General features: G+C 60.1%; 3 protein-coding genes across 9 annotated transcripts in view; 1 reads left to right on the top strand and 2 right to left on the bottom strand.

Annotated features, from left to right (window-relative positions):
* The window catches only part of TP73 (tumor protein p73), a gene marked incomplete at its 5' end in the record, with an annotated part of 60,250 nt that extends 56,939 nt beyond the window's left edge, over window positions 1–3,311 (bottom strand). Inside the window, one exon of one of the 2 annotated variants that reach the window (XM_082686298.1) lies at window positions 3,159–3,311. In XM_082686298.1, coding sequence (XP_082542424.1) covers window positions 3,159–3,311 — 153 coding nt within the window. Of the gene's footprint in view, window positions 1–1,835; window positions 2,090–3,158 lie in introns of those variants that run through there. The other variant, XM_082686300.1, reaches the window with a different exon arrangement.
* Window positions 3,312–3,381: 70 nt separating this feature from the next.
* On the top strand, window positions 3,382–18,848 carry WRAP73 (WD repeat containing, antisense to TP73). Of its 6 annotated transcripts, none has more exons than XM_082686310.1 (12): window positions 3,382–4,373; window positions 7,492–7,644; window positions 8,067–8,183; window positions 8,783–8,855; window positions 9,983–10,086; window positions 10,820–10,906; window positions 11,194–11,328; window positions 11,407–11,484; window positions 12,919–13,024; window positions 13,999–14,124; window positions 14,558–14,749; window positions 18,543–18,848. In XM_082686310.1, exons 1-12 carry the CDS (start codon window positions 4,305–4,307, stop codon window positions 18,641–18,643), a joined length of 1,341 nt encoding a protein of 446 aa, XP_082542436.1. In that variant the 5' UTR covers window positions 3,382–4,304; the 3' UTR covers window positions 18,644–18,848. The 6 variants fall into 6 exon arrangements, with proteins under 6 accessions (XP_082542436.1, XP_082542435.1, XP_082542434.1 ...); XM_082686309.1 differs by lacking the exon at window positions 18,543–18,848 and adding an exon at window positions 15,041–15,385; XM_082686308.1 differs by having other exon boundaries at window positions 11,194–11,484; window positions 18,543–18,748.
* TPRG1L (tumor protein p63 regulated 1 like) lies at window positions 15,325–19,618 on the bottom strand. The gene is made up of 5 exons (XM_082686311.1): window positions 19,303–19,618; window positions 19,099–19,190; window positions 18,848–19,024; window positions 17,916–18,069; window positions 15,325–17,305 (listed from the first exon to the last, which is right to left on the bottom strand). Exons 1-5 carry the CDS (start codon window positions 19,516–19,518, stop codon window positions 17,111–17,113), a joined length of 834 nt encoding a protein of 277 aa, XP_082542437.1. The 5' UTR covers window positions 19,519–19,618; the 3' UTR covers window positions 15,325–17,110.
* Window positions 19,619–19,881: the final 263 nt, after the last annotated feature.

The raw sequence follows: 19,881 nt of genomic DNA, 5'->3' as shown, positions 1-19,881 counted from the left end.
CCCACCAATAAAATGAGTTCCCTTTTGGGTGTCAGAACCTCAAGGTGAACATTTGCCTCTCTCCGTAAGCCCTCAGCCTCTCCGCCTCCACCTCCATTTTAGCTGCCTCCCTTACATGTGTTCAAGGCTGTAAATCCACTCCTGGATGTGGGTGGGGCATAGTCTAGAAATAGATCCCCATCGGAGGCATCTTCCCCACCATGCCGGACTGGGGCCATCAGCCTCCGCCCAAGCCCTGGGCAGATTGCTGCCCCCAAGTCAGCCACTCCCTCTGCGGGGAGGAGGAGATCTGTGGCTGCCCCGCAGCTTCCCAACTCAGGAGCAGCACCGAGGACCACAGCCGTCCCTCTGGGCCCAGTTAGTGGACGCCAGGCCTGGCCTTGTCCGTGGAGAAGAGGGGATCTGGACCTGAGGATCCTGAGTCCCACATCTCCCTGCTTAACATCTGTACCAGACCGGCTCTCCCACGGGCTACCCTTCCGGATTTGGAGACACTGCCCTGTTCCCTATAGCCTTCACCGGAAGGTCAGTGAGTGGAGTGGTGCCTAAGCGCTCTGGGGCCAGGGCCCAGGTAGCAGTGGCCAAACCAGCTCACCTGCAGCCCTGACCACCGGACGACGGAGCCGGCGCAGCCCTTCAACCTCTTTTAAAACCACACGCAAAATTCGCAAATGTGTTCGTTGCAAAATTTCAGACATCCTGTCTTTTTGTCCTCAATGCAATGTCCTTTTAGCTCCTATGAGTAGATCAGATGCCAGGCGGCCGGACGGAATAGTCAGCTCCGCGGGACAACGCGATATAGCTCGCTTCACTCATTTTCTTCCGAAGCTAATTATTACGGCTAAACAGATGAACAGCAACAAAGCCAGTTGTGCGAACGTTCCCAAATGTCCAGCTCTTTAATAAACAGACACAGTCCATTTGGACCGACTGACCTCTGGCCAGAAGTTCGCCATGCCTGGCCTCCTGGCCCCTTGCTGGTTGACAGTGGTCTACCTGTCACCCATCTATTTATGTCACATGTGAATGCTTTCTGCATGTCCACTTAGGGACCAGGCGACAATACAAGCTGAGTAGGAAGGTAATAATAGCTTCCTCCCTCCAAAGACTGAGGCCAGGAGAAGGAGAGGAGGCAGGATGGAGGTGCTGTTTCCCCGGGGTGGGGGGGGGCTGACTCTGCCCCTCCTCTCTTCACCTGGACACACTCAGAAGACAGGCTGGGCACGGGGGCGGGGGGGAGGGCAGCTCTGAACCACCTGGAGGTGGCCCTCTGGAACCGGAGCCCTTAGTCACGGACTCCACGGAGCTGGCTTGGTGGTCGTGCCCAGTTCTGCTGATCCAGGGGAGTCTGAGTCTCGCTCAGCCTTGGGGAGTGGGGGAGTAACACGGCAGGATTTGCGCAGCCCTCCTGGGTGTATACGGAGTGGGCAGAGGCGGGGAGGACCTCCTCTGCGACCTGCACCTCCACCAACTTCCACCCGCTCCTGCACTCCCCCCAGCCTCTTCCCCATCGCCTCCCCTCGGAAGCTGGAGTGGACAGGGGTCAGCTGGAGGAAGGCCTCGGGGAATCCCAGCCCCAGCGCGGCTGTTCCTGGCCCCAAAGGCACTCGGACAGGACCCCGCATCTCTTGGCCGGGCTGAACTCTGCCAGCTCCCTGCCGCCGGCGCAACCTCCAGGAGCCGGCTGGACTCGGGAGAGACACCCACGGTACCCACTCTCCCTGCGCCTGCACGCTGCCTCCCTCCTAGCAATCCCTAGCTTCGGAGCCCAGTGCGCCCCCCCCCCCCGACCCCGCCCTGCGCTCGGCCTTGGCAGGCCGCGCCGCGCTTCCTACCTGGTGCGGTCGGAGCCGGGGGCATCCACGCCGGAGCCGGCGGGCGCTGGCCCCGTAGTGGGTGCAGGGCGAGCGCGGGCTACCCAGGCGGGTTAAATGGGCGCGGGGAGGGGAGGCGCCGCGGGCAGGGGCGGCCGCGGGCGTTAGCGCCTTGGGCCGCCGGCCGGGCGGGAAGGCAGCGCGGGCCGCTCAGCGCGGCGGGAGGAGCGCGGGCGGCGGGGCCGGGCGGAGGCCGAGGTGGCCGCCGGCGCCCCGCCCCCCCAGCTGGCCGAGCGCGAGTCGGGGTCTCGGGCGCGCTCTGCCCCGCCTCCTTCCCGCCGCCTTTTGGCGCGCGTGGACCCGGCGCAGCCTGCTGGGCCGCCTAACCCGGGGGGGACGCGGGCCGGGCGCGGGGGCTCTCCCGCCGACGAGCGGGGACCGCGACCCTCCGCCGGCTTGGGGGCGCGGTAAGGGCGCGCGGGAGCGAGGGCGGAGAGAAGCAGACTCTGCGTCCTAAAGCCTTGTTTTGGCCTAGACGCCGCATTTTCCCGACACCCGGGGCTGCCCTCCCTCCCCCAACCGGCGCTGGGTCCCTCCGTGCGCCCGGCGCTCAGACTCCAAGGAACAGGAGAAGGGCCTTCTTGGTCCGCGGAGGGTCTGCCCTAGCTGCGGGGAACAGGGGTGAGGGTCACGGCCACAGGACCGGGGGTGGAGGGGTGGTTTGGGTGGTGCCGTTTGCCCCCGGGGGGCTTCAGGGGGACTCGGAGGAGGGCACGATGTCTACACTGTCACCGACCCAAGATCGCGGCCCCGCCCGGCATTGCAGAACGTCGGGGACCCTCTGGGAGAGACTCTGACCCCAGCCCACGGCTTTCCTGGGCAGAGGTTGTGACGCAAACACTCCCAGGTCGCGGCCCGCACCCGGCTCCCTCCCCTGGCCGCGGCCTGCTGGCCCTGGGCGCCGGTTTCTGTTCTGCGTTCTCGCAGGTACGCGTGGGTGTCCACGGCGACACGTGGATTGTGCACTTGGAATTGCTCTCTACGCGCAGAGACCCGCCTCAGGGCAAGTCTTCCCTCGGACCCGTGACATTTACGGCTCCAGGGGCTGGAACCTACGCAGGGCGGGGCTTCGGCCGCACAACCCACGCGCGTGTCCCTTTCGGAGAGGCTCTCGGCGGCAGGCCCCTGCTGTGCGCTGCGTTCTGGGGCTCACGGGACCTGTTATCTGCCTCCGAACCTCCGTCCCCGGGCTTGCGTGACCCTCACGGCAGTGTCGCCTGTGGAGCTGCGTCCGAGCCGGGCTGGTGCAGACCGGTACTCCGGCCGCAAGGGTCCGCCTCTCACCTGGCGCGCCTGGCTCACTTCTGCACACCTTCGCGGCTCACCTCCTGGTTGGAAGGCGCGGGGGTTGGGGACACAAAGACGAATCACGAGCACGGACTGATTTGGCCCGGGACAGAACAGGCTGGCACCGCCTACCCGGACGCGAACACGCATCCCCTACGGGTTTGTTCCAGGAAGCTGGGGGGCGTCCGCGGGGGGCAGGCGGGGGACTGTGCGCACCCAGGCGTTGGGGGGAGCCAGGCTAGGTCTGGGTTCCCAGAGGGAGGGTCGAGGCGCGTGTCCGGTTCCGCGAGCCCCGGGAGGGTCGGGAGGCGCAGGCAGGGCCTGGGCAGGGCCTGCGGGAAGCCTTCTTCGGGGAAGGAGGACCAGGGGTTCCCGGAGGGCGAGAGGTCAAGGCGCTCGCTGGGGAGCGAGCAAGGTGTGCGACGCTGACGCAGGTGCGCGCGGCCCCGCCTTCCGAGGTTCCCCGCCCGCCTCGGGCCTCGGGCCGGTCCCTCTGCTGTGCGCGGGTCCAAATGCGCGCGTGCGGAGAACCGGAGGGTGCGCGCGCCCCCCGGCCCTGCGGAGCCCGCGTCCGCGTAGTTCTCCCCAGATCCCGGTGCCACCCGAGGCGGGCGAGGGCCTCGCGACAGGCAGGGCGGCCGACGCAGCTTCAAAGAGCAAACGAATGCGGACTTACACCGCACGTGTGGAACAGCACGCGCGTGTGCACACGACTGCGTCTCTTAGGCGAGCGCGTGTCGGTGTGACTGTGCCCGCGTAGTCGCTGTCGGTGCACTTGCCGTCCAACGGGACGTCCCCGAACTCCAGATAGCGGGGACTCTTTTAGTGTCAGTGTGTCCCGTGCGGTTTTGGAGACATTTATCCGCAAACATGATGCGTTGTTTGAAATTCAATTTGAGCGCACGCGCTGCGCCCCGCCCCGCCCCGCCCACCCCCGCGGGAGGGGACCGCCTGCGCGGGAAGCGGCGCCAGGTGGCGCGGGACTGCGAGAACTACAAGCCCCACAATGCTGCGCGGGCACCCGGGGCCCTGATAGGCTGCGCCGTGCTCTCGTCCTCCGTCACTTCCGGCCGGGGAGGTAGCGGTTGAGGCAACTCTGCAGAGCTGGACTGACGTTCCCGGGCCCCGGGGTAGGCGGCCGCCATGAACTTCTCTGAGGTGTTCAAGCTTTCCAGCCTGCTCTGCAAGTTCTCCCCGGACGGCAAATACCTGGTGAGCGATCTCGGGGCCCGGGGGGAGGCAGCTCGGGGGTCCGCGAATACGGGCCTCCCTCCGGGGACCCAGGCGGATGCCTGGAACAGGGGCCCTGGAGCACGGGGCTCAGGCTGGGGTCTGGGCGGGGGACCGGGCAGATACCCCAGGTGGGGGGGCAGGTGACCCGGCTGCATAGTTGTGCAGGGGCTCGGGGCAGAGGACTTGGGCAGATGCTCCAAGCAGGAGCCCCGGCTTGGGCAGGTGCCAGCCTCCCTTGCCTCGGTTTCGTCCCTCAGGGGCAGGCAACAGCAGTCCTGCTTCACCCATTTGCGGATCCGAGGCATCAGCTCATTGTCCGGCTGACACGTAAGGCAAACTCGGGACTCCGCCGGCTGTGGTCTGGTCTGGTGCAGTGGTGGGTGCAGTGGTGCAGCTGCTTGGTCTTTTCCTGCCGCCTTCACCTGTATCTGCCCCGGGCCAGATGAATGATGGGAGGAATAGCAGTCTGTGTCCCGACACACGGCATTGTCTGCACTCCTTTGAGCTTCTAGGACTTATTATTATTATTATTATTGTTCATTATTGGGGTGACAGAATGGTGCTGAACTCACTGAGTGACTCCATCCGGGCAATGTAAGCTTTGAAATAGGCCAGTATCATCAGTGTATACCCTCAGACCCTTGTGTGGGGAGGCAGGAGCCGGGAGATACTGGACGTTGGAAATCCAGTAAGAAAAGATCATGCCTTATAAAAGTGCGCTTAGTTGTGTGTCTGAACTGAACCATGCCCCATGGTTCTTTCTCAGATGGAGACTTACTGACATTCCTGGTGTTTGTCTAGGTCTTTGAGAACACAACTCCTTTGTAGAGGTGTTAAATCACGCAAACCAGCATTCAGCTAACACATACATAAAGTCTTCTGCTTAATTCACCCCAGAAGCCTTGGTATGTTACTCAAAGTGCTCCCCATAAATTAGGTCTTTAAAAATAATTTCTGAAAACCCCAGTAAATTATGGAAAGAAACACTGTATTACTTTGCTTCCTTTTTGTTGCCCTGTGGTTTCTCTGCCTTGGTGAAAATACTGCAGGACACTCTCTTATAATGTTACTGGAATCCTGTTCTTCGAAGGTCTATCATAAATCCTAAAGAAAGTAGGTCTGTGTTGCCATTTTAATATCTTGCAACAGATTTGACAGATAACTTGCAACAGTTTCATAAGTGTTGATACAGATGTTGCATTTCATAAAGGGTTCATTGTAACTGATCAGAAAGCTGCACTGTGACCCCTGTTTCTTCTGATCCACAATTGCCCTCCCCTCTCCTTTTGACAAAGAAAACTCACGAGGCCCCCCTTTTTTTAAAAAAAGATTTTATTTATTTATTTGACAGACAGAGGTCACAAGTAGGCACAGAGGCAGGCAGAGAGAGAGGGAAGCAGGCTCCCTGCTGAGCAGAGAGCCCGATGCAGGGCTTGATCCCAGGACCCTGAGATCATGACCTGAGCTGAAGGCAGAGGCTTAACCCACTGAGCCACCCAGATGCCCCTCATGAGGCCTTTTAAAGATGAAAGTTCATAAAACACAAACCAGTAATCTAGTTTGACATTGATAAGGATAAGACGGAAGCCATTAACATTTAAAAATCAGTTCTTGATTTCTAAGTTGTAATCTAATCTATAGTCAGCACATAAGTAAATTCAAATTATTTGCTTAGATACAGCATTTTTAACAAGAATGGCCATAAACCATGTTCGGGAAAACAGCACTGACACTTACACATCTTCCTAGTCAGTGCTGGGAACGAGGCAGTGCAACTGTAGGAAAAATGGCCCTGCTTTTCCCTCCTGGGCTGGGAAAGCGTAGTTGTGTGTCGTCCCACACGTCTCTTTGGAGCCCCCAGGATACCAGTGGGGTGTCCTACATCTCCAGTCAGTTCTGGCACGATCCACCTGGAGACCCACAGGTGGACAGTAGGCACCCCACATTAGAGGCCAGCCACAGTGGCAGGCCTTCAGGTTCCCGACAGGCCCTTCAGGTACTCACAGAACTCAGGGAAACACTGGCTTGTTAAAGCACGCGATAAAGGATACAGGGGACTAGCCAGATGGGTAGGACAAGGTCTGGGAGGGCCTCGCGTGCAGGAGCCTCGGTCCCCATGGGTGGGGGTGGGCTGCGTCATCTTCCCTGTGTGGTGTGTTCGCCAGCCTGGAAGCTCTCTGACCCCCATACCGTTGGCATTTTGCAGCAGCTTCCTCGTGATCAGTTGTTAACTCCATTGCCAGCCCCTCTCCTCTCTCTGGAGAATGGGACTGGGCTGAAAATTCCAAGCTTCTAACCATGGCCAGTGTTTCTGGTGACCAGGAGACCCACCTAGAGCTGCTTCATTAGAACAAAAGATGCTCCTGGGGCGCCTGGGGGGCTCAGTGGGTGAAGCCTCTTCCTTCAGCTCAGGTCGTGATCTCAGGGTCCTGGGATCAAGCCCTGCATCAGGCTCTCTGCTCAGCGGGGAGCCTGCTTCCCTCTCTCTCTGCCTGCCTCTCGGCCTACTTGTGATCTCTCTCCCTCTGTCAAATAAATAAATAAAGTTAAAAAAAAAATAATGAAAAGATGCTCCCCGTCACCCAGGAGGTTTCAAGGGGCTCCCAGGAGTTCTGAGCCAGAGTCCAGGGCAGAGGCCAGTATGTATGCTCTGTTCCCTCGAAGTCAGCGAGCGTTTGCACAGCATCCTTACGTCTCAGTGGGCCTTCTCAGCGAGGACCCGAGACCTCTGTCCTCACTCACTTCCTGTGACTTGTCTGCGGGGCTCGAGCAGCAGCGCCCTTGGTTAGTTCACAGAAGTGCTCATCCCACGTGGACATGAGTAGAAAATAACTCAAGTGGAGAGTTTTAACAGAGTACTTTACCCTGGAACGTCTCAGTTTTCAGACGTAGTTTGTATATTTCGACTGTATCGTGGGAGGGCTTCTCTGTTGGGAGCGGGCGATGCAGTCGGGAACAGGAGGCGGTCCCGATGGAAGACCCGGCTGAAGGGAGAGGAGGAAGGGGAGCTCCTGCATGGGGGGGCAGGGAGCGCAGATGCTCTGAAGGCCCCTGGCTTTACACTGTAGACCACGGAGGCCTCTCTGTTCCCTTGCAGGCTTCCTGTGTGCAGTACCGGTTAGTGGTCCGGGACGTGAACACCCTCCAGGTCCTCCAACTGTACACGTGCCTGGACCAGATCCAGCACGCCGAGTGGTCGGCGGACTCCCGGTTCATCCTGTGCGCCATGTACAAGCGGGGGCTGGTGCAGGTGCGCTGCCCGCAGGGCCCACAGCCCCGAGGCCTTCCCAGAGCCTGGCCTGGACAGGGTGATCATGCTCTGTTGCCCTCTTGGTTTGGGAGCAGGGGAAGGGCAGTGTAGTTCAAAGCTAGTTTTGTCTTAAAATTATTAGTTTTAATGGTTTAAGTACTTTCAAAACAAGAAAACACTTCGATCTTCTTGATTTGTAACCAAATAGACTTCCGTAACAGAAAGCGTTCAGAGACACTGAACGTGGACTTCGTGGGTTTTGGGAAGCGCACACGTGGTGCACAGATCCAGCGTCTCCTGCTGTCAGGCCCCGGCCCCTCAGGAAACACTGGGAAAGTTGCCCTGGGTCGGGAGCTGGCTTCCGCGTGGTCCGTGTGCTGATCTGCTGTGGTTCTGCTCACTTGTGTGTGTCGCAAACGCAGGTGTGGTCCTTGGAGCAGCCGGAATGGCACTGCAGAATTGACGAGGGCTCGGCCGGGCTGGTGGCCTCGTGCTGGAGCCCGGACGGCCGCCACATCCTCAACACCACCGAGTTCCATGTGAGTGCGCAGGCGCCTGTCACTGACGGTTGCTGTGAGACCGCGCGGTGGTGAGAAAGCGGGTGCACGTCCGAGACAGACATGTGGCTTAGGTCATCAGAGTGTTAGAATCACATCGGTGTCGTTATGTAATCTTTTTGCCCAGTTTTAAAGAAAAAGAAAGCAGATTTTTTTAAAAAGATTTTTATTTATTCACTTGATAGAGATCACAAGTAGGCAGAGAGGCAGGCAGAGAGAGAGGAGGAAGCAGGCTCCCCACTGAGCAGAGAGCCCGATGTGGGGCTCGATCCCAGGACCCTGAGATCATGACCTGAGCCGAGGGCAGAGGCTTTAACCCACTGAGCCACTCAGGCACCCCAGAAAGCAGATTTTAAAAAAATTCTTCAGCTACAATTTTAAGGACTCGAGCAGACCCTCTGGCAGGAGGAGGTGCGCTCTGCTGCAGACCAGCTTCCGTTTCCCCTTCAGCTGCCCGACCTGTTTGCAATTCTGCAGCAAACGGCTTACTCGGGCCACGGAGTGGGAGACTGTGGGAGGCTTGAAGCCCGTCTCGGAAACTGCTAAGTCGACACTGTTTTCTTTCCCCTTTTCCTCGACAGCTGCGGATAACGGTCTGGTCCTTGTGCACAAAGTCTGTGTCTTACATCAAGTACCCAAAAGCCTGTCAGCAGGGTGAGTGGCCGGAGCGGCTCTGAAGCCTATCCGCGTGCCTGGGGTCCGGGGAGCGCGTGCCCTCTTTATCACGGACACTTTGTGGGCACACGTAGCCTCGGCAGCGTGTCCGTGCGTAGCCAGCCCTCTGCCTCTGCACCCAGACTTGCTAATGCCTCGTCTCTGACGTCCCACGTGTGTCTCAGAGGACGAGGTAGAATCAAAGGACCTCAAAGAAGTAGGGTTTACACATCGTCCCCTTCCCTGTCGGAGGACTGGGGCCCAGGTGCCTTCAGCTCATGCCCCTCCCGGGAGCACCCCTCCACCCCAGTTCTGAACTTCAAGCCTCTAGGCCTTCTGGCGACTACCCCTGGGGTCACCATGCCTGGAGGTGCAGCCAGGTGACCTCGGGAAGGTGCCGCACGCCTGTCCCGCTGCTGCCAGGAGCTCGCGGCACCATTTCCTGAACGTGCAGTCTTATGCACGAGCAGAATGAAGCCTTACACGATTTGAATATTTTTCCATTTTTTCTGTTGCCATTAGCAGTTTGGAACTTGAATGAAATGCAACTGCACGTTTGTTTTTATCTGTATAACTTGGATCTCAGTGTCTCTGCGGAAGGCAAGTACATTTCCTGAGTGGAAGCAAAGTCTTCTGTGTGTTGTTCTGGCTCACAACGCTGAGATGTGGCTCAGGGCTTTTTGAGCTCATACGGAACTAGAAATTCAACATTTTCAACCAAAGTCTATTTCCAAATTCTTTGCTTAAGTTCACTTCTTCCAAGTAGTTAAATTCAAAGTAAAAATTCAACGTGTAATGACAACCGACTTTAAACCGGTAGAATTCCCTGTGACTTATTTTCTAAAGACGTGACGACCCGTGTCCCGTGAGGTGCGAGGCGCACCTTTTAGTAACGTTCCGCAGTTCCCAGGTTTTCTCGCAGGTCCCGGCCCGGGGTCTGCGGGGTTCTGCAGAGCAGCCCAGCGGGCGGTGGAGCCCGGACAACAGTCACTGCGTCGTGGCTCTCCGTGGGCTGCGTGCACCCGTCCCTTCCCGCGGCCGCTACTCCCTTCCCATGCCCCGTCCCTCCTCGGAGGTGTGGCTCCTCCTGCTCGGCCGCGGACAGCAGGCCCCGTTCCTCTCGGCAGGGCTCTCCTTCACCCGGGACGGCCGCTACCTGGCGCTGGCTGAGCGGCGGGACTGCAAGGACCACGTGAGCATCTTCGTCTGCAGCGACTGGCAGCTGCTGCGGGTAGGGCTTGCTCAGTGATCCTGTGGGCACGGGGGTGGCCGAGACGGGGATTCCTGGCAGCTCTGGGGCCCCTTCAGGAGAGTGGGCAACAGTGTGAGGTCGTTGCTCTGGAGTGCAGAGCATGGGCCCACCTGGTGTGCAGTAGACCTGATGTGCTGTCCTTGGGAGCCATTTCCCGTTTGTTAGTGTAGTGGGATTTGCGTGTGTGTTGCTGTGTGAGGAGGACGAGCGCCTACTCTGGGCAAGATGCCAGGGTGCCAGGGTGCCGGGCAGCCCAGGGCACAGAGCCCTGCCCTGGCTGGGCTTACATCTGCAGGAGGCCAGGTGCAGAGAAGCTTCTGGAATAGGAATGGCCATTCCATCAGAGCACCAAGGAGTCCTCGCTGACTGGGCATGGAGGGTCCTGGCCCGATCTTGCCTGAGTCGGCCTTGCAGGAGTGAGGCTGAGCAGGCGGGAAGAGGAGGAGGGGGGAGCGCGGGGAGGGCAGCGGGAGGGGCCGCGCTGGGCCCCGTCCTGCCTTGCGGGCTGTAGCCGCGTGCTGGCCGCCTGGGACCTCCTTGATGCTCCGGCGGGATTTTAATTATGGAAGGACAGAGCTGTAGATACTCTTGTCCATTTCTATATAAAGAAATTAAATACTAAACATGTAAAATAAAAACCTCAGTTATAAATTGTGCCTTTGTTTAAGGAAACACTTTCAAAAGTATTGTTTCTCCCTTTTGCTTTTGGAAGCACTTTGATACGGAGACCCAGGACCTCGCAGGGATTGAGTGGGCCCCAAACGGCTGTGTGCTGGCAGTGTGGGACACCTGTCTGGAGGTATAGAAGATGACCAGGTAGACCTCTGTGACTTAAGTGCTGTGACCTGTGTTTACCTGAGGTTCCGCGGTGGCCCGGTTAGCCTCCTGGGCTCCGATGTGGAGCTGTAGTCCTTGGACCACAAAGTCCTTACGTTTGTGGCCAAGGACCCCACTGTCGCCTCTGGCGGGGGAGGTCCTGTCTTCTCTCCAACGTCCCACCCGCTGTCCGAGTCCCGCTGGCAGGTGTCTGTGTCCTTCCCGGGCTCAGGGCAGCGCGAGGCTCAGCCGCCGTGGTGTCTCCTTCAGTACAAGGTCCTGCTCTACTCCTTGGACGGCCGGCTCCTGTCTGCCTACTGTGCCTACGAGTGGTCCCTGGGCGTCAAGTCGGTGGCCTGGAGCCCCAGCAGTCAGTTCCTGGCGGTGGGAAGCTACGATGGGAAGGTGAGGACAGAGCAGGGCACGTGGGGACGCCGAGGGCCCAGCGCAGGCCGGGGCCTCACGCGCACGTTCTCTCCCCAGGTGCGCATTCTTAATCACGTGACTTGGAAAATGATCACAGAGTTTGGGCATCCAGCAACTGTTACTAATCCCAAAATAGTAAGTCTGGAATGCAGGCCTCCATCAGGGCAGTATTTGGGGAAGGGAGGTAGAAAAATGCGCTTTTCTCTTCACACTGTTCCTTGTGTGATACAGGCACTTACATCACTAGAAACTTCTGTCACTGTTTTTCTTCTCTCTCTCTGTTTATTTATTTATTTACTTATTTTTAAAGATTTTATTTATTTGACAGAGATCACAAGCAGGCAGAGAGGCAGGCAGAGAGAGGAGGAGGCAGACTCCCCACTGAGCAGAGAGCCCGATGCGGGGCTTGATCCCAGGACCCTGAGACCATGACCCGAGCCGAAGGCAGAGGCTCAGCCCACTGAGCCACCCAGGCACCCCTCTCTCTTTTTTCAAAAATAAAGATTTTATTTGACAGAGAGACAGCAAGAGAGGGAACACAAGCAGGGGGAGTGGGAGAGGGAGAAGCAGGCTCCCTGCTGAGCAGAGAGCCCCATGTGGGGCTCGATCCCAGGACCCCAGGATCACGTGAGTCGAAGACAGATGCCTAATGGAGGCGCCGCTAGAAACATCTGTCACTGTAACATTTCGCAGGATTAGAAAGAGTGTCCTTGCCCTATCCCTCCCCCTCCCCAGATGTCCCAGAGCTGCCCCTGCTCTCGGCACTGTAACCAGGGTCTCCCACCTGCAGGCACTGAGCATCTAGGGCTGGAGAACCAGACCAGAAAAATAGGGAGTGGATGTCCCTGAGCAGGCAGGGACTGGCAGCGTGCTGAGGGATCACGGCATCAGATGCCAGGAAGAAGTGATACAGGATCTGAGGGATAAGCGGTTCAGGCAGTGGAAACAGGAAGTGCAAATGTCCTGAGGCAGGTGCTGGGGGCAGGGGCAGCCCAGCAGGGGGCGGACAGACCCTGACCTTGGGGAAGTTGCCCACAGATGAGAAACATGAGTGAAAACAGAAGGAAGAGAGGGGCATACCTGGGGAAGTGAGGCTCAGGCGGGGCCCTGTGGAGGCACTGGGCTAGAGGTGTGGGCAAGGTTGTGAGAGGCCGAGTCCGAGCGGGCCGGCCGTACTGCCCTGGAAGGGTGTGCTGCAGGTCCTTCCAGCCACAGCCCCAGCGCCTTCTAAAGCTGTAGGGCAGGCCGGGGCTCCTCACCTCCTCAAGCACGGGCCTGTCAGGCCTCAGTCCACAGATGCCGCCTCGTTTCCTGGGCCTTGCCCTCTGGCAAATGCCTGTGCGTGCTGGCCGAGCGGCCGGCCGCGTGATGCAGGTTTGTACGCCACCAGCACACACGGAAGGCATTAAGAACCCCACGAGGGAGCGGGTGTTGCTGTGCAGGGTCCCTCCTGTCCCCAGGAACGGCACCCCTGCCACGAGGTCAGGCGTCACCATTATCAGGTGCTGTCACCGCCTGTGCTCCTGCCCCTGCCGAGCGGGCCGGCAGCAAGACTGTTGTGTGTTCCAGGTGGTGTATAAGGAAGCCGAGAAGAACCCGCGGCTGGCGCTGGGCCGCCTGGCCTTCCCCCCGCCCAGGGCAGCGGCCGGTGCGGCCTCCAGCACGGAGAGCAAATGTGAGCAGCAGAGGGCAGGGGCCATCCATGTTCTTTTCTTTTGTTTTCTAAGATTTTATTTATTTATTTATTTGGCAGAGAGAGAGAGAGACCACCAGTAGACAGACAGGCAGGCAGAGAGAGGGTGAAGCAGGCTCCCCGCCGAGCAGAGAGCCCGATGCAGGACTTGATCCCAGCACCCTGAGATCATGACCTGAGCCAAAGGCAGAGGCTTAACCCATTGAGCCCCCCAGGCGCCCCTGGACATTGATTTTTTTTCTTTAGGTATATTTTCCCTTCCCTGTGACCCCTCCCAGCCAGCAGCCCTCACTCGGGGAGCGGTAGAGTGTGGGGAGGTGTTTGCTGATTGCATCTAAGTGCTGGACCCAGGCTGGACAGCTGGTGCTCCGAGGGCGAGTTCCCTAATGACTGGGCATATGTCCCCTGGTCAGCGAGAGAGGAGTGGGAGCAGTCCGTCCGGGGGCCTGCAGCCACGGGGCTGCTTGTGGGTCTCGGCCATGGGGTCCCCGCTTCTGTGCGGCATCACGCAGGCTTTAGGACAAGAGGGGGCCCTGGAGCAGCGGCCAGGCCGGGCTCCATCAGCACCCCCAGTGGGGCGACCTGGACACAGCGAGCACACTGCCCCCCCCGCCCCCGGCCTTCTCTTCCTCTTACAACCTCTCACTGCAGGTCTTACAACGTCATTTAAGACTTTCCCGTAGAGCAGTTTAAGTGCACAGCAAAGTGGAGGGGAAGGCCCCGAGTTCCCACACACCCCTGCCCCGCGTGGCCAGGCTTCTCTGCCCCGCGGACCCCCCTGCAGGTGCATTTGCTGCCTTGATGCGGGGCACGGGTGAGCCCCAATTTCATAGGCGTTTGCCTGACGTGTTCACATGCCGGTGTTGTTCTGCACAAGGGCCGGGGGGGCGGCCAGGGTGGGGTCTCAGATGTGCACGCCACGACTGCCCGCAGCATCCCCTCTTCCAATGTTCTAGACGAGATCGCCTCGGTGCCAGTTTCCTTACAGACTCTGAAGCCCGTTGCTGACCGAGCAAACCCGAAAGTCGGCATAGGAGCGTTGGCCTTTAGTCCGGACAACTACTTCCTGGCGACAAGGAATGGTCAGTGGCCACAGGCCTGCACCAGGCCTCTCGCGGTTTCCTTGGGTGCCCAGGCTTTCAGAGCCGAGAAGAAACCAGGTATCAGGCTTCCCAGAGTGCTGCGTCCTCCCTGGTGCTGGGACAGTGTGCCCACGGAAGCTTCTGGAGGCGCAGGCCTTGTCTGGCAGAGCAGCAGCCGGTCGACCGCTGGCCTTGTCCTGTTTGGTGAAGAACAGGGCCCAGACAGCAGGACGGCCGAGGGCCCGTTTTAGACAGGGAGGGTGTTTATGGTTTTTCAGGGCATAGAAACAGTCGTTAGGCCTGGGAGCCTGGAGGGAGGAGCGGGGAGTGTGCTGCCCGCGACGACCCCAGAGCAGCGGCGCCCATGGGTCCCGTGGCCCAGCCTCTGGGGCGCGGTGAAGAACCGGGCACCTGCCGCATCTTCCCTCCTCAGACAGCGTCCCGAATGCCGTCTGGATCTGGGACATACAGAAGCTGAAACTCTTCGTGGTGCTTGAGCAGCTGTCCCCGGTGCGCTCCTTCCAGTGGGACCCACAGCAGCCCCGACTGGCCATCTGCACGGGTGGCAACAAGGTGTACCTGTGGTCGCCGGCGGGCTGCGTGTCGGTGCAGGTGCCCGGGGAAGGTGAGTGCCACGTTCCTCGGAGTTCCTCCTGGCCGGCCGCAGGCGGGACTCCAGCAGACGGGCACAGCCTGGCTCGTCTGCATTACTGCCTTGAGTGTGAAGCGAGGGTCACCGCCCGTCCCCAGTGTGCACTCCCTGGCATTGGCCTGGGGCTCGCAGTGTCTCTAGGTTGTAAGAAGGCCCCCCGAGCTGATCTGGGGCTGTGGCTGGGTCTCTCTGGGCCTGTCCTCTGCTCATGGAGTGTGGTGTTGCTCTCAGCCTTTAACCCTCTGGCCACCTGTCTTTCTCCAGGTGACTTTCAGGTGCTTTCTCTGTGCTGGCATTTCAGCGGGGACTCACTGGCCCTTCTCAGTAAGGACCACTTCTGTCTGTGCTTCCTGGAGACCGAGGAGAGAGTTGGCACAGCCTTCGGACGGCCGGGTGACCACACCTAGGCCGTGTGCATAGCCGGGTCCTGGTGAGACCGAGGCAGGACGGCTGGCATGTGCCGGCTGCAGAGAAGGGATGGCTTTCCTGGGTGCTGCTCCAGCCATGGTGGCCCACAGGAAACGATTTGCTGTTATTTTTCTATACCATTTTTGTAAATATGTATGGTAATAATTTTTATTTAAAATAAGTATTTCCTAATTCATAAAATGGCTGATGGCTTGCGTCCATGAAAGGTTTGGTTATGGGAGGGACTCCTTGTCTCAGGTTTTGGGGCACTAACAAGAAGGATCGGACCCCGTTTCTCCCTCAGGTGGACACCTGCTCTGCTCTGGGGCCCCCATTCCCCATCACTGGGTAGTGTTTCTGGGGAACGGGCTTGGGCTTCACATGGGCCGTGTTCTGGAGTGCAGGAAGGGGAGCCCTGAGCACTGGAAGGGCGGTGCCACATGGGGAGGCAGGGAACGCAGGCCCCAGGGCCTCTGGGTCACGGTCAGGTCTGCAGAGTCCCCCCTGGCCTTCTGTCCACAGCAGTTCCTGCCACCTCTCACTCCAGGTGCGTCTGACGGCGGCCAGGACGGAGAAGCACCAGTGCAGGAAGTAGGCTTCCAAACCTGGGTTCGTCAGCCCGGCTAAAGGCTCAAGGCTGGTTTGCTCGCCACTCTCTAGGTTTTTCTCTGAGCGAGCTGCACCAGGACAGGAATTCCTTACCCGAATGTGCACAGCCAGTTGGCAGGCTCTCAAAGCAAACAGCTTCAAAGAAGGAAAGACATCTGTTCAATTGTAAATGTCTTTACTACGAGACCAAAAGCGAAGGCTCGAGACCCAGGTGGCGTGGAGGCAGCCTTTCGATGCGCACAGGCTGCTGCGTTTGGGTCCCAGCCATGCCAACTACAGCCACGCCAGAGCTGTGGATGGGGAGGAAGAAACGGTGAGCCGGCACTTCAGGCCGGGGGACACGTGCTCCCAGTCGAGCCAGCAAGCGGAGGGCAGGTGCAAGAGTGGGCTGCGTGCTGCGGTTCCCACCTGGACACGCTCTGCTGGCTGCCGCGGCTCAGGCGTCGTCAGGGCCAATGGACGGCCTTGGGTCGGCTTGGGCGTTGTGGTCACCGAGCCGGGGTCAGCAGCATATGAGAGGAGACTAATACGATCCCTTTTTTCAAAAGGGCATCTTGAAAAGCAAAGTAAGCAACCCCCATTTTAAATACGAAAATGAGAAGACAAACCTAGACTAGGCAGGGTCGTCAAACTGTTTGCAAAGAACTAAGAAGGTGACTCAAATTAATGAACTGTCTCGAAATGACTTCCTGTGGACTTCCGGGCCTGGGAAGGATGCCAGAGGTACTACACAGTACAAGTTTACAAAAGCGTGGCTTTGGGTCAAACATGTATTCACACAAAAGCAGCTATTCACTCGGCAGCGCGAGGCAGACTGTCTCTCGCTTAGTTCAGCAGCCTGGCTTGTTCTGCAATTAGCTTTAAGAAAACGGATGAAATTTCAAAATACAAAACTGGACACCAAACAGAAAGGTATTTGCAACTACGGGCAGTGGAGTCAGGGACCTCCCTGGACGGAGCAGTCCACACAGCATTGGCCTGGGGCTCGCAGCGCCAGCAGGGGGGTCCCGGCAGGACCACGCGTTTATTAACACGCCAGCGCGCTGGGGCGGGGAGGACCACGAGAAGCCAAATGCAGACACTCCAGGAAAAGCACGGAAACAGGTTCTAGAAGACAAAATACCAGCCAAGACAGGGACAGCTAGCTTCCTTTTTGTCCGTAGCTCCTATTGCCAGATGTCCACGACCCAGCTAGGGCATAGAATTCATTTGACTATTCTAATCGCGCTCAGACCCCTAAAGGTTCAGAGCTCCTGCAGGGGCAGCAGAGCCGGCGTGTCCGATGCCCCAAGTTCCCATGTCTGCCTGTGGCAGCGTCTAGAAGCCTATTTTGCCTCTGGTCATGGAATAGCCCAGTTTAGCTTCGTTGTTGATGAAGGACATCAGTCCCACGTAGGTCTCAATGAGGAGGGGGCGCTCCAGGACCAGTACACCGCTGGCTTGCCCCGGCAAAGGACTCTCTTTTTGGGCTTTTTTGACAGCTTGGATTAACATAGCTTTGAAGCTTTCCAACTTAAAAGAGAGAGAAAACATGTTGCTGATCAGCGATCTACACCAGGAAAACCCCACCCAGTTCTGCACCAGCCCCCGTCACTGCCCCTGCGTGAGAGGCCTTTCCAGCCACAGCCTCACAGTCCCTCAGCGCCTTCATGGTGTGGCTCTCTGTTTAGTCCCTTGCCACGCGGACACATGACGAGCCGCACAGGGCCTTGCCCTCCGCACATCACAGCAGATCTGTAGTCGGGACCTACCTAATCCCTCTGCCACCTGCCAGGCCAGGAAGGAGGCCACGGTGCGCGGCTGCGAGCGGCGTCCAGCTATGGCCTTACCAGGGCCCCAGGGCACCCTCTCCTGGTGAACACAGACTGCCTGGAACCCCGCTAGGCCCTCCTCCAAGGCGATGGTGGCCACAAGGGGCCAGGCTGTACAGCCCCACTGACCAGGAGCCACTAGCCACATGGGGCTATTTAAACGTAAGCTAACCCTTCTAAAATTTATAAGTCTGTTTCCTCAGTTTACTATGACCATTCCCATGCTCCACGGCCACACGTGGCCGCCGCGGTGAGCAGGGCAGAGTGAGAACACGGTCATCACAGCTGGGAAGCAGCTCTTATGGTCTTACTTGGCACAGAGAGGCAGTCTTCTCATCCGCACCGGCCATCGGGTGCTCGATGAACGTGGCGTAGGGCACATTGGTGGACCAGGGGTTCCATCTGTTTATGAAGGAAGGGCGGCTCTGCTTGTCCCACTGAATGCGAATCCCAAGACCTTCTCGCCTACGGAGAAGAAACGAAGAGCTCACTCTGCAGCCCGATCAGGTGTGGGGACGGACACTGGGACGCTGCTCCACGGCCACCGACAAGACCTGCGGTGCTTCCAGCAGAGAACTTCTGGGCTCCGGGAGTGACCGCGGTCGCCAGTCAGCACGCGCCGCGCACTCTGGACGTGACAGACGGAGAACTGGTGACCCCGATCTTCCCACGATTACCGCAGGTTAAGGGGCCACCGCAAGACTCTCTGGGTGGGCTGAGCACACGGACGACACGCCGGCAACTTGAGGGCTTTGTCCCCAAGTTCTCGCTGCTGGCACCCTCGACAGGCACAGCTTCCCGTCCCCAAACCCAGGCTCTGCAGCAGGCTCGAGGCGAACAGCCCAAGCCTCCCAACCCGACTGCAGTCGAGGCTGCGCAAGGGTCACGATCACTCCCTCCTGACACGGGCCACTAACTGCTCTACCTTTAACTTGCAGGGACATGTGTAAATGGACATAACACACGACCCTTTTTCCGTCAGAACTCAGCCAGAGCAGGGCGAGACCTGACCCGGTCCCCCCTTCCTGGCCAGAGGTAAAGTGCTGGGTTTGGCGGGCCCCATCCCAAGAACGCCGGGTCGGGTCTGCTCCCTTTCGCCGCCAGCCTCGCGGCTCTCCTTCCAGCGCGCCCGCAGCCCCCGCGCCCGCAGCCCCCGCGCCGCCCACCGCAGCGGCTCCCGCAGGGGCAGACCCAAGGCCGCCGGGAAGCGGAGGCCCCGGCGCGGCTCCGCTCGCGGACTTACTTGTTGAGCGACTTCGGGGGGAACTGGAACTCCCCGCAGGAGATGGTGTCCACCGCGCTCAAGGCCACGCGCACCACCTGCCGGCACTGAAGGCCGATGAAGTCGTACTTGCAGATGAGCAGCGCCTGGTCCGTGATGAGCACCAGCCGCTCCTTCTCGTTGTTCCAGTGGTCGACCCTGCCCGCACACGGCCCGTCACCGCGCGGCCCCGCGCCCCCGCCCCCGCCCCCGCGGCCCCGCGCCCCGCTCACTCGGTCAGCAGCCACACGCCCTGGATGTCGCCGTCCTCCACCGGCCGCACCACCACGCCGATCTCCTCCACCGCCTGCTCGATGGTGCCGGGCTGCGCGGGCGGCGGCGGTCACGCTCCGTCCGCCGCGGCCCCCCGGCCCCTCCCGCGGCCCCCGCCCCCGCCCCGGCCCCGGCCCCTCCCCGGGACGCCCGGCCCGCCTCACCCGGAACACGAAGTACTCCTTGACGCGGGCGCGGCGCGTGGGGTCGTGGACGCTGAGCGGCCACAGCGTCTGGCGCAGCGGCGTGCCCGCGCCCGGCCGCCCCCCGACCCCGACCCCGCCGCCGCCGCCGCCGCCCGCGCCGACCTCCTCGCCGGCCGCCAGCACCGCCGTGGGGCTCGTGCCCGCCGAGTCCACCGAGTCCCGCAGCTGCAGCATGGCCAGGCCGGCCGCCGCCCCGGACCCCGAGCCCGCGCCCCGCACCGCAGACCCCAGACCCGGCCGGAAGAGGCCGCAGTCCCGTCGCCGCCGCTACCGCCCCCGGCCCCGCCCCAGCGCCGGCCCCGCCCCGGCCCTCCCCCTGGTCACCGCGGTTGGCTCGGCCCCGTCGGTCCCGCCTCAGGCTCCGCCCTCTCCCGCCCCCTCCTGCCCCGGCAATTGGCTCTTCGCCAGCCGTCTTCCGCGATTGGTCCTTCCCGCCGCCAGTTCACAGTCGCTCCCGCCCCTCTCCGCGCCGGAAGCGCACGCCGCGCGCACGCCCATTTCCTCTTGACGCGACGGGGAGGGGGGCTCCGGGGCTGG

Source organism: Mustela nivalis (genome assembly GCF_964662115.1).
Source record: "Mustela nivalis genome assembly, chromosome: 10".
NCBI lineage: Eukaryota > Metazoa > Chordata > Mammalia > Carnivora > Mustelidae > Mustela > Mustela nivalis.
Note: the sequence above shows the minus strand (reverse complement) of the source record. Positions and strands in the feature narration are given on the sequence as shown.